This window comes from Elgaria multicarinata, chromosome 3 (assembly GCF_023053635.1).
Source record: "Elgaria multicarinata webbii isolate HBS135686 ecotype San Diego chromosome 3, rElgMul1.1.pri, whole genome shotgun sequence".
Taxonomy (NCBI): Eukaryota; Metazoa; Chordata; class Lepidosauria; order Squamata; family Anguidae; genus Elgaria; species Elgaria multicarinata.
In genome coordinates this window covers 158,626,151-158,639,034 of record NC_086173.1, presented here as the reverse complement: position 1 = coordinate 158,639,034, position 12,884 = coordinate 158,626,151, and the positions used below count along the sequence as shown (strand labels likewise).

The 12,884-nt window shown below is 43.7% G+C and overlaps 2 protein-coding genes across 2 annotated transcripts in view; both read right to left on the bottom strand.

The window, feature by feature from the left end:
* Positions 1-12,884, bottom strand: part of LOC134396142 (zinc finger protein ZFP2-like) — a 110,629-nt gene that overhangs the window by 20,964 nt on the left and 76,781 nt on the right. The gene's annotated exons all lie outside the window — the stretch shown is intronic.
* Positions 559-11,644, bottom strand: LOC134396934 (zinc finger protein 415-like). The gene is made up of 5 exons (XM_063123545.1): positions 11,039-11,644; positions 9,578-9,698; positions 7,409-7,491; positions 5,330-5,456; positions 559-2,262 (listed from the first exon to the last, which is right to left on the bottom strand). Exons 1-5 carry the CDS (start codon positions 11,639-11,641, stop codon positions 635-637), a joined length of 2,562 nt encoding a protein of 853 aa, XP_062979615.1. The 5' UTR covers positions 11,642-11,644; the 3' UTR covers positions 559-634.

Below are 12,884 nucleotides of genomic sequence, written 5' to 3'. Positions count from 1 at the left end.
ACTGGTTCCTCTCTATTCGGCCCTGGTTAGGCCTCATCTAGAGTATTGCGTCCAGTTCTGGGCTCCACAATTCAAGAAGGACGCAGACAAGCTGGAGCGTGTTCAGAGGAGGGCAACCAGGATGATCAGGGGTCTGGAAACAAAGCCCTATGAAGAGAGACTGAAAGAACTGGGCATGTTTAGCCTGGAGAAGAGAAGATTGAGGGGAGACATGATAGCACTCTTCAAATACTTCAAAGGTTGTCACACAGAGGACGGCCAGAATCTCTTCTCGATCCTCCAAGAGTGCAGGACACGGAATAACGGGCTCAAGTTAAAGGAAGCCAGATTCCAGCTGGACATCAGGAAAAACTTCCTGACTGTTAGAGCAGTACGACAATGGAATCAGTTACCTAGGGAGGTCGTGGGCTCTCCCACACTAGAGGCCTTCAAGAGGCAGCTGGACAAGCATCTGTCAGGGATGCTTTAGGGTGGATTCCTGCATTGAGCAGGGGGTTGGACTCGATGGCCTTGTAGGCCCCTTCCAACTCTGCTATTCTATGATTCTATGATCCTTTTGTGTTGCACTTTCTGACTGAAGCTTTTCTCATACAGAAGACTTTCATACAGTCAGAAGGAATTCTCTGATGTCTCTTCAACTTTCCACTGTCTCTGAAGCATTTTCCACAATGAGAACATTTGGATGGTTTTCTCCAGTATGCATCATCTGATGCCTCTTCAACCCGCCTCTCTGGCAGAAGCATTTTCCGCATTGGGAACATTCGTACGGTTTCTCTCCAGTATGAATTATCTGATGCCTGTTCAAGGTTTGTCTGTCTGTGAAGCATTTTCCACACTCAGAACATTTGTATGGTTTCTCTCCATTGTGCATCATCTGGTGGTTGTTCCAACTTCTTCTTTCGCGGAAGCATTTTCCACACTGAGGACATTTGTAAGGTTTTTCTCCAGTATGAATTATCTGATGCCTCTTCAAACCTCCTCTCTGGCAGAAGCATTTTCCGCACTGAGAACATTTGTATGGTTTCTCCCCGGTATGAATTATCTGATGTCTCTTCAGTGTTTGTCTGTATATGAAGCATTTTCCACACTGAGGACATTTGTATGGCTTCACACCAGCATGCATCATCTGATGCCTTTTCCAAGTCCTTCTTTGGCAGAAGCATTTCCCACACTGAGAACATTTATAGGGTTTCTCTCCAGTATGCATCATTTGATGCCTCTTCAAGCCTCCTCTCTGGCAGAAGCACTTCCCGCACTGAGAACATTCATATGGTTTCTCTCCAGTATGAATTCTGTGATGGTTCTTCATAGTTCCCCTCTGCTTGAAGCTTTTCTCACACTGAGGACATTTGTATGGTTTCTCTCCGGTATGAATTCTCTGATGGATCTTCAGACTTTCATTCCGACTGAAGCTTCTTTCACATTCAGGACAGTTGTATGGTTTCTCTCCAGTATGAATCCTCTGATGGTTCTTCAATGTTCCTCTGTTCCTGAAGCATCTCCCGCACTGGAAACACTTGTGTGGTTTCTCTCCAGTATGAATCCTCTGGTGTTTCAGTAACGGTAATTTTAAATTAAAGATTTTCTCAGAATCGGGGGATTCATCCTGTTTCTCTCCAGTATGAAGTTGCTGATGATTCAACAAATGTTCTTTCTGACTGAAGTATTTGCTACAGTCAGAACATTCGTAAGGTCTCCCGTCACTTTGAATGCCTTGATTTCTCTTTAGTGAGTTTGTATAACTAAGGGTCTTTCCGCACTCAGTAGAGTTACAGGATTTCTCTTCTGTATGGTTACTCTGATCTATGTTCAAACTTCCTTGTTTGCCATTCTCAGAGAATTCACATTTACTCTCGAATGTTTTCATTCTCTGATATTGATCAGAGTATGAAATGTGCTGAACATTTTCATCTGACCGCAGACATTCATCATAGTCCTCCCTGGCTTCCCTCATATCAAGCTCTAGTCTGTAGCAATATCTTCGACCATACTTGGAGAACATGGGCAGGTTATCACTTGCGTGTACTTTGGAAGGGTGGTCCATAGCACCCGTAAGGCCTCGTGTGAGCTCATTAAATTCTTTCTCTCTCGCCACGGGCTGTTTCTCTTGTCCATCTTTGGACTGGCATCCTTCCTCATGCACCTGAGCTGTCTCCAGCACATTCACTTGACGTATCTGTGGGGCTGTCCTGGGCGTGTCCTCTGGCTCATTTCCTCCATACAGTGAATTCTCCATCTTGATCTGACGTCCTTTCTCGTCACCTGCAGAGAGAAAAAGAGGAGTTTGGCCTTGTTCTGGTAAATTCTTTTTAAGAAGCCTTTAAGAACATACGCACCATGCTGGATCCTGCTGACGGTCCATCTAATCCAGCACTCTGTTCACACAGTGGCCAACCAGATGTGGACCAGGGACTAACAAAGCAGGACATAGTGCAACAGCACCCTCCCACCCATGTTCCCCAGCAACTGGTATACATAGGATTACTGCCTCAAATACTGGAGATAGTACCCAACCATCAGGGCTAGTAGCCATTGATAGCCTTCACCTCCAGAGAATCCAACCCCCTTTCAAAGCCATCCAAATTAGTGGCCATCACTACATCTTGTGGCAGTGAGTTCCATAGCTTATCTATGCGCTGTGCTCCTCACAATGCTCAACCAGATGTCCACTAGGAAGGCTTGAATGCAATACCACTCTCCTATTGTGGCTGGCCCACATGGTCACGCTACCTCTGAACATGGCATTTCCATAGATCCTTCATAATTCAAAGCCATAGATAGATGTGTCCTCCATGAACCCCTGTAGAGCCATCTAAGCTACTAGTCCTCACCACATCCTCTGGGGATGAGTCCCACAAACCAATTGTGTATTTTGTGAAATACTCCCTTTGGTCTCTGTTGATTGCTCTGCTAATCAACTTCAGTGAACGGTGCCAAGTTCTAGCATTATGTGGGAAGGAGAATTACTTCTTTCTATCCATCTTTTTCAGACCATGAGGAGTTTTATAATCTGCCATGCTTGACAGTCCTAGGAGTGGCCGTGGACAGGGGCAAAAAGTTGGAGGGGAGAGCAGAGGAAAGAATACTACAAACGAGCAATACTACAAACGAGAAGGATCTTGGAATTGTTGTAGATCGCAAGCTGAATATGAGCCAACAGTGCGATATGGCTGCAAGAAAGGCAAATGCTATTTTGGGCTGCATTAATAGAAGTATAGCTTCCAAATCACGGGAGGTACTGGTTCCTCTCTATTCAGCCCTGGTTAGGCCTCATTTAGAGTATTGCGTCCAGTTCTGGGCTCCACAATTCAAGAAGGACGCAGACAAGCTGGAGCGTGTTCAGAGGAGAGCAACCAGGATGATCAGGGGTCTGGAAACAAAGCCCTATGAAAAGAGACTGAAAGAACTGGGCACGTTTAGCCTGGAGAAGAGAAGATTGAGGGGAGACATGATAGCACTCTTCAAATACTTGACAGGTTGTCACACAGAGGAGGGCCAGAATCTCTTCTCGATCCTCCCAGAGTGCAGGACACGGAATAATGGACTCAAGTTAAAGGAAGCCAGATTCCAGCTGGACATCAGGAAAAACTTCCTGACTGTTAGAGCAGTACGACAATGGAATCAGTTCCCTAGGGAGGTTGTGGGCTCTCCCACACTAGAGGCCTTCAAGAGGCAGCTGGAGAACCATCTGTCAGGGATGCTTTAGGGTGGATTCCTGCATTGAGCAGGGGGTTGGACTCGATGGCCTTGTAGGCCCCTTCCAACTCTGCTATTCTATGATTCTATGATTCTATGATTCTAAGGGGTAAAAGAGTATGTCAGAGCTACTTCAGAAAGAAGGTGATGTGGACAAATTCATCAGCTACAGGATAGCTTTATTTGAGCTAGCTGCAAGAAAAATAAGAGCAGCCTTTGTAAACCATACCACTGTTAAACCCTAAAGGAATTAAACAGAAGGAGTGTTTTAAATCCTGGTCGTTTTCTTGTATTCTTGCTTTACTGAATCAAACGTTTTCCTGTTTTATACATGTGTGCTTTGTGTTTATAGTGTGATGGCCATTGGCTGTATTTATTTATTTTATTTATTACATTTATATACTGCCCCATAGACAAAGCTCTCTGGGCGATTTACAAAAGTTAAAAACAGTGGATGTTAAAAACAGATATACAAAATTTTAAACCACCCAACGTATAAAAAACAACAATATCCATTTAAAGCAAGTATTCTCGGGTCAATTAAGAACTCAGCATATGCTGTTAAATGCTGTTATAAACAATAAAAACTTGAGATAGATAGATAGAGAAAGTTCAGTAACCCACTCAGCTACAGCCCGTAATTATCACTTTTTGGTAGGTCTTCCCAGGATATTATTTATTTATTTATTTATTCATTCATTCATTCTTTATTTAAAATATTTATATCCTGCCCTATATCACTAAGATCTCATGGCGGCATACAGATAAAAACATACAGCATAAAACAATAAATATACACAGTTAAAAACAAATTAAACCATGATCCAAGTTAAAACAATATATAATTTAAAAGCAATAGATACAGTTAAAACAGTTAAAACAATGTGCCAGTGAGTTTAACCATCAAGGGCTTTGTTTAAAAGCCATGTTTTTACTTGGCGTCGAAATGAAATCAATGTTGGCGCCAATCGGGCCTCCAAGGTCTATCTTACATTTAAAATGACTGGAAATGGAATAAATCTTTGAATGTGGAGCGGTATACAAATATTATAAATAAATAAATCCATTCCTGCTGTATTTATTATCAGATACATGCATACACAATTTGAAAGAGGATCCCTCCTATCTATTAGAATCATAGAATCATAGAATAGCAGAGTTGGAAGGGGCCTACAAGGCCATCGAGTCCAACCCCCTGCTCAATGCAGGAATCCACCCTAAAGCATCCCTGACAGATGGTTGTCTAGCTGCCTCTTGAAGGCCTCTAACGTGGGAGAGCCCACAACCTCCCTAGGTAACAGATTCCATTGTTGTACCGCTCTAACAGTCAGGAAGTTTTTCCTGATGTCCAGCTGGAATCGGGCTTCCTTCAACTTGAGCCCGTTATTCCATGTCATAGAATCATAGAATAGCAGAGTTGGAAGGGGCCTACAAGGCCATTGAGTCCAATGCCCTGCTCAATGCAGGAATCCACCCTAGTTCTTTTCAATTCTATTGAAAACTGCCCAGAAAACTTAGGCTGTTGGGCAGTATAACTATGTAATAAATAAATAAAAATAAATAATTCTATAAATGGCAATTTGACCAGCCAGTTTTTACTGGAATTTCTGAACTGGAGCAAAAAGTTACTGACCTAAAGGATCGATATTCCTGCTGTCCTCATGCAGGACTTGCCAGACGATGGTCTCTTGGCCCAGCTGCATCGGACTCCGCTTCACTGTCTGAAAAGACAGGCTAGTTTCCTTGAGACCCGTCGCTTCCTTCAAACAAGAAAAGAAGACAGTCACCAAATTCCAATCAGATTTTGTTGCAGAAGAAATAATGTTGAAGCAAAATACTACAAACTCAATCAAAAAAACAAAACAATTAATTTTATAATCCTCATTGTTGTTTATTTGTTCAGTCGCTTCCGACCCTTCGTGACTTCATGGACCAGCCCACGCCAGAGCTTTCTGTCGGACGTTGCCACCCCTAGCTCCCCCAAGGTCAAGTCTGTCACCTCCAGAATATCATCCATCCATCTTGCCCCTGGTCGGCCCCTCTTCCTTTTGCCTTCCACTTTCCCTAGCATCAGCCTCTTCTCCAGGGTGTCCTGTCTTCTCATTATGTGGCCAAAGTACTTCAGTTTTGCCTTTGATACCATTCCCTCAAGTGAGCAGTCTGGCTTTATTTCCTGGAGTATGGACTGGTTTGATCTTCTTGCAGTCCAAGGCACTCTCAGAATTTTCCTCCAACACCACAGTTCAAAAGCATCTATCTTCCTTCGCTCAGCTTTCCTTATGGTCCAGGTCTCACAGCCATAGGTTACTACGGGGAATACCATTGCTTTAACTATGCGGACCGTTGTTGTCAGTGTCCACTGATAAATATTCAGTTGAAACAAAAGGAGAAAATTGCTCCGTCGCCCCAATAATTACAAATATTGTTTTGTAGAGTGCCCTATATTTGAGAACAGTGGTTAATATTTTTTTATTATTACATTTATATACCGCCCCATAGCTGAAGCTCTCTGGGCGCTTTACAGAAATTAAAAACAGTGAACATTAAAAACAAGTACACAAAATTTATAACTATCAAAAACATAAAAACAACAATATCCTTTTTAAAACAACTATTCTGGGGTCAAGCAAATTATTATTATTATTAATATTATTTATTTATATAGCACCATCAATGTACATGGTGCTGTACAGATAACACAGTAAATAGCAAGACCCTGCCGCATAGGCTTACAATCTAATAAGTTGTAGTAAACAATAAAGAGGGAAGGAGAATGCAAACAGGTACAGGGAAGTGTAAACAGGGTGAAGCTAACAGTATAGAGTCAGAACAAACTCAATATTTGAAGGATATAGGGAAAAGAAAAGTTTTTAGCTGAGTTTTAAAAGCAGTGATTGAGTTTGTAGTTCTCAAGTGATCTGGAAGAGCGTTCCAGGCGTAAGGGGCAGCAGAAGAAAAAGGACGGAGCCGAGTAAGGGAAGTGGAGGACCTTGGGCAGGCGAGAAGCATGGCATCAGAGGAGCGGAGAGCACGAGCGGGGCAATAGTGTGAGATGAGAGAGGAGAGATAGGCAGGAGCTAGACCGTGAAGAGCTTTGAAGGTCAGCAGGAGAAGTTTATATTGGATTCTGGAGTGAATTGGAAGCCAATGAAGAGATTTCAGAAGTGGAGTGACCTGGTCAGAGCGGCGGGCCAAGAAGATGATCTTAGCGGCAGAGTGGTGGACAGAGACCAGCGGACTGATGTGAGACGAAGGAAGGCCAGAGAGAAGAGAGAAGAAGGTTGCAGTAGTAAAGGCAAACAAACTCAGCATATGTTGTTAAGTAATATTTGTCATCTTTAGTTTGGGCTGTAATACTACTGGTATGTATTCCTGAGAGCACAGTGCTCCTTAAATTTTCTCCCAGCTGTGTTAAGGTGAACAGATCCCAGAGAGCTGAGTTGGTATTTGAAGGGACCAACTGTGAAGACAGCTCAGTCGAATTTTAAAATGTCTTAAAAGATTTTAGGATTTTAATAATGTATTGGTTTGATGTTTTTAATCAGCTTTATGTGTTTTATATTTTTGTATTCAATGTTGTTCCCTGCCTCAATCCAGGGGGAGAGGCGGGTAAGAAATAATAATAATAAATAATAATGCTTATGTGTCACCCTGACTTCCATGTGCTCCCAGCTTTTGACATAAAAGATTGACTCATCAGAATGTCACAAACCTCTTTCACAACAGTTTGATCCATTCCCTGTTCTTCAGAAGGAAGCGATGAACTGGTGCGATTTGGGCATTTGATTCCACCGCCTACAAAAGACGGAGAGAGGCTTTTAGAAGGGAAATCAGTCCATCCCCTCTTCCTCAAGGAACCACATTGTTTAATGAATTTCTAACATTATGTATGAGTCCCCTTTTGGACTCAAACTGGGCCCTCCATGGTGATGTACGAAGTTTAAAAAAAAAAGTTAAACAAATACGAAAATCAAGAGAACAAAGTTACATTTAAATACATTCAAAAGAAGAAAAAAGTTTAATTTCCTGCCTAAAAGGAAAGAGCCCATCTAAACTCCTTAAGGAGTGATTTCCTTTAAGCGTTGCGCAGTGAAGGACATTTTGGCAAAAGGAAGCTGTGGTTCTGGAGTGGGAAAACATGCCTGTGCTGAATATTCCCTTTGAATTACAACTATTGGAAGCTCCAAAGTCCTGCCTCCCAGGAATTCTCTCTTAATCTCCCTTGATCACCCTTGTTCATAGAATCATAGAATAGCAGAGTTGGAAGGGGCCTACAAGGCCATCGAGTCCAACCCCCTGCTCAATGCAGGAATCCACCCTAAAGCATCCCTGACAGATGGTTGTCCAGCTGCCTCTTGAAGGCCTCTAGGGTGGGAGAGCCCACAACCTCCCTAGGTAACTGTTCCATTGTCATACTGCTCTAACAGTCAGGAAGTTTTTCCTGATGTCCAGCCGGAATCCGGTTTATAATAATAATTATATTATATTAATAATATTTTCACAGTGTGTGTGCAGTTGAGTTCTTCTAAGGAGCTCTGTTTTCGTCTAGCAGCCTAGCTCTAGAAGAGTTTATTTTAATAATTTTGCCGAGGAACTGCTAGAATACCATTCTGGGCAGCCCCAGTCAAGGTGAAATTCACCAGGTCTGAAAAATAAGGTAGCTTCTGATGTGATGCTTATATGAGACATATGTAAGCAGCCCACTCTGACCAGGCACTGACCAGTTTTTCAGACATATTGGCTCAGTTCAGACAACACGTTTTCTCAACAGTGGTTATAGAACACTGCAGTAGAGTTTTTATACCACCATTGAGAAACGTGTTGTCTGGCGGGAAAACTCATAGAATAGTAGAGCTGGAAGGGGCCCATAAGGCCATCGAGTCCAACCCTCTGCTCAATGCAGGAATCCACCCTAAAGCATACCTGACAGATGGCTGTCCAGCTGCCTCTCGAACGCCTCTAGTGTGGGAGAGCCCACAATGGTGGAGGTTTTTTTAAAAAAAACAATGCAGAATATTCACGCAGTGCAGAGGAGAGTTCCTGCACAGCTGTTCGGTTGTGTGTTGTGTGGCGAGCTCCATGGAGTTTTCCGTTGTGTTGAGTTGACTTTTCCCACTGGCTACAGAGTTCCCTGGCAAGAGCGGCGAAAGGAGCAAGTGCCGCTCTATGAGAGCCACTGGGATTGGTTTTTTTTTGCAGCAATGGCTGATGGGATACCATCAAGAGGACTGGGGGGGGAGAGAGGGCAGAGGAACTGTCAATCAAATGTCATGATGGATTTTACTCAACCCCAAGGTAGCCCACAGTCACACAATGATGGAGTTATAACATGTTATGTGGGGAGCACCCCCTAAAAACTCAACCGTTGAGTGGAGTTTTCCCACTGCGTTGACTAAGGTGTTGTCTGAACTGAGCCATTGTCCAGCTATGTCTTGTAACAAAAGGATGGACATCAGGAAAAACTTCCTGACTGTTAGAGCAGTGCGACGGTGGACTCAGTTCCCTAGGGAGGTTGTGGGCTCTCCCACACTAGAGGCCTTCAAGAGGCAGCTGGACAAACATCTGTCAGGGATGCTTTAGGGTGGATTCCTGCATTGAGCAGGGGGTTGGACTAGATGGCTTTTAGGACCCTTCCAACTCTGCTATTCTATGATTCTAAGATACTTGCTGGTAGGGATTACTTGATCTGGCACTCCTGCACAGATGCAAAAAGAGGCTGAGTACCCTGTACTTTCAATAGTAGCACTGAAGAAGGAAATTCCCTTTTCCTTCAAGACTGACACAGGTGTAGAAGTGCTGGCCCTACTTTTCAATCTGATCAGACTAAGCACCCCACAAACACAAAAGAAGCAAAACACACAATAGCTCAGGGAATCCTTACCTGAGACATTGATCTCTGTATCACCATTTTGCTTGGCTTCTTTGTAAATCTGTCCTTTTGCAGTGTCCAAGGTCTCTTCCTCTGTAACGAGGAAATCCTCTCTCTCCTCCTTCAGTGGCCTCTGAAACAAGGGAGGATGATCTCACTCAGAACACAGGGCCATGGCTGGAAGTGAAACTCAATGCTGGATCACTGACTGGAGCTAAGAGCAAGGTTTCGTCGCCAACGTCAAAGAAAGGCATCTGACCCCTTTCTTATCTCTACTCACCAAGCGGAGCTAAAAGCATGGTTTCCCTGGCCAATGGGAGTCTTCATTTGGGCTTTCTATAATCACAGATGTGGCAAACTATTGGCTAATAGGAGCTAATCTCCTATTAGCTTGCACCGCTAAGTGCTTACTTTTGAGTAGTTAATTTGCAGTAATTTAGCATGCTTTCTTGCTTAAGTCCAAATAACCTTGGGCTGTTGAAGTGCCCTTCCGTTTTCATACAGATAGGAAGTATTGCTTTGGTCAAGGCCCAAGGGGCTGATTTTTTTTTAAAAAAACCACAACGTTGCCACTTCTTGTAACTAACTCCTTCCTGCTTACTCGTAAGTAGACATGCGGAAGACTGATTATTGCAGTGGACCTGAAGAAATGGAATAAATTTAATCTGTCAGTTTTAGGGCAAATCACTCAGAACCCAAATGTACTCAGAACCCAAATGCAAACGGGAGGGAAGGGAATTGTATCTTTAGTTTATTCGATCCTAATAGACGCCCAGATGGGTTCGATGGTGGGCTTGAAGAAAGTGTGGGAAGGGCTTGAAGGAAGTGTGGGAAGGAGATTTTGGAAGGGAATTAGAAAATGCCAGTTGGAGCAAACTATGGGACAATAAACCACTCAGATCAGTTATCAGCCTCTATCCGAGGAACCTCTTTGAAAGTACTACACAGATGGTATCGCACACCAATACAACTGGTCCGTATTACTTCAACATGCAGACCCTTTGTTGGAGAGGCTGCGGGGTAAATGGCACGTATTTGCATTTATGGTGGACTTGTCCAAATATATGGGGATTCTAGATGTTAGTACATAGAGAAATAATGGTTATTACTAAAGAAATGATTGTATACAATCCAGAATTATTTTTACTATCAGTATACAAAGGATCTAATGTACGTATGAAATGTAAAGATTTGTTATCATTTTTGCTAATTGCCGCTCGCCAGACAATTACACAGCAATGGAAAAAAATTGGATAATCTGAACTTACCTGCATGGTATCGAAATATATGGTCTGTGGCAATATCAGAAAAAATAACTCATGATTTAGGTGTTGTGTATACTAAGTATATGTAGAATTGGTCATAAACTGGTGAACATGTATAACAGGATGTGATAAACATGTATGATCTGAGTTTTATTCTTTAAAAATAGTATTTACTCTGAAACTAATGCAGGATGCATTAAAACCTCACCTGCCTCTGTCCTGTCTCAGCCCCTTGCTGGCTCATGAGGAAGTCCTCGGCCAGGGCCACGGCCTGGGAGCAGGTGTCCGGCCCTCCTGCCCGGATCCAGCCCTGCAGGTCCACTGGCAGGCTGGCCAGGAACTGCTCCAGGATCAGCAGCTCCAGGATCTGCTCCTTGCTGTGTCTCTCCGGCTTCAGCCACTGCCGGCAAAGCTCCTGGACTTGGCTGTGAATCCTTCGGGGGTCTCTGACCTCCTGGCAGCAGAATTGCCTGAAGTGCTGGCGCTGCACCTCCATCCTCAGGGCTTCCCCTCGCAAGATGGCCGCCTTCACTTTCCCATAGTCCTCCTGATCTCTGACGTCCAGGCTGCGAAAGGCCTCTTCTGCTTCCCCGCTCAGTGCTGGCAGGAGCCGGGCCGCCCACTCTCCTCTAGGCCACTGGCAGGCCTTGGCCACTTGCTCAAAGGAGGCCAGGAAGGCCTTGGCATCATCCCACGGGGCAATCTCTGACATCTCTGGGCTTCCCCACGTTGTGTGAAGGGGCTGCAGTGTCCTCAACAACTCCTGCCACTGGGCTTCCCAGCATTCTTGCATCCGCCTGGATGGCTCCATTTTGCCCTCTTGTAACGCTCCCCATCCTAACTGTTCTGTCATATAATCAGGGTGAATTGTACCGGTAGATATTTCTGCCTTGACTTGCTCTCCTATTAGGTCTGGGCCAGCAGTTTTTCGCCCCTTCATCACTTTCTCCACCGTCTCAAATCTAGAGTTAGAGTATTTTTCATGTTAGATCAATTTTAGCCAAATCTCTAACACAAATGATAAGAACTTAAGAAGAGCCATGCTCAATCACAGCAAGGTCCAACTAGGCCGCATTCCCTTCGCGCAGTGAAGAAACCCACAAGCAGGACATGAGTGCAACAGCATCCTCCTACCCATGTTCCCCTGCAACTGGTGTACGTAGGCCAAACTGCCTCTAACACTGGAGGCAGCATATAGCTATCAGGAGTAGTAGACACTCACTTTTAAGGACCTCCAAATTCGTGGCCATCAGTACAGCTTGTAGCAGAGAATTCCATAATTTAACTCTGCGCTGTGTGAAGAAGTCCTTCCTTTTATCTGTCCTGAATGTCCCACCAATCAGCTTCATGGGACTGGCCCCGGGTTCTAGTATTGTGCGGGAGAAGGATAAAAATGTCTCCCTGTCCAATTTCTCCACACCACGCATGATTTTGCACATCTTTATCAAGTCCTTTTGAGATACACAGGGCTGCACATCTAGTTTACAAACCCAAGCACACCTACTTAGAAGTAAACCCCACTGAAAACAGGGAGGGTTATTTGCTAGCACAATATTACACTCTTAAGGGCACAATCCTGTGCATGTTCAGACAGGAAAAAAATCTTACAACTCCCAGCATTTTTCAGCCCTGGTAGCTGGGGAAAACTGGGGATTATAAAACTTCTTTCTAAATATGCATAGGATTGCACCCTAAGCCTTTCTCTGGTCTTTAATGTAGCTGGGTTTTTTTATTGCCTTTCAAACTTTTAATGTTTTCAATTATACTTGTATTTTATGGTTTTTAATTGTGTACTGCCCAGAGAGCTTCAGCTGATGGGCAGTATAAAAATGTAATAAATAAATAAATAAATAAGTCTTTCAAATGTCACAAGCCTCTCCCTAGCGTTTGCTGTAACAAACCTGGACAGCTACCGCTCTGGGTATTGTAATTCACCCACCCCAACCATACAAAATTAAAAGGAAAGACAAACTTCTCCCCCCCAGTGTCAGATGCTCTTGAGTTGCAATAAAAAATTGTTTTGTTGAGCTTATTAAAAAAAATAATAATCCGGA

Excerpts from the sequence above, each read along its gene's own strand:
- LOC134396934 (XM_063123545.1), bottom strand. The coding sequence starts at position 11,641 with ATGGAGCCATCCAGGCGGATGCAAGAATGCTGGGAAGCCCAGTGGCAG. Across the intron at positions 9,699-11,038 it reads CTGAGACAGGACAGAGGCAG|AGGCCACTGAAGGAGGAGAG; the intron begins GTGAGGTTTTAA and ends CCCTTGTTTCAG. Across the intron at positions 7,492-9,577 it reads TACAGAGATCAATGTCTCAG|GCGGTGGAATCAAATGCCCA; the intron begins GTAAGGATTCCC and ends CGTCTTTTGTAG.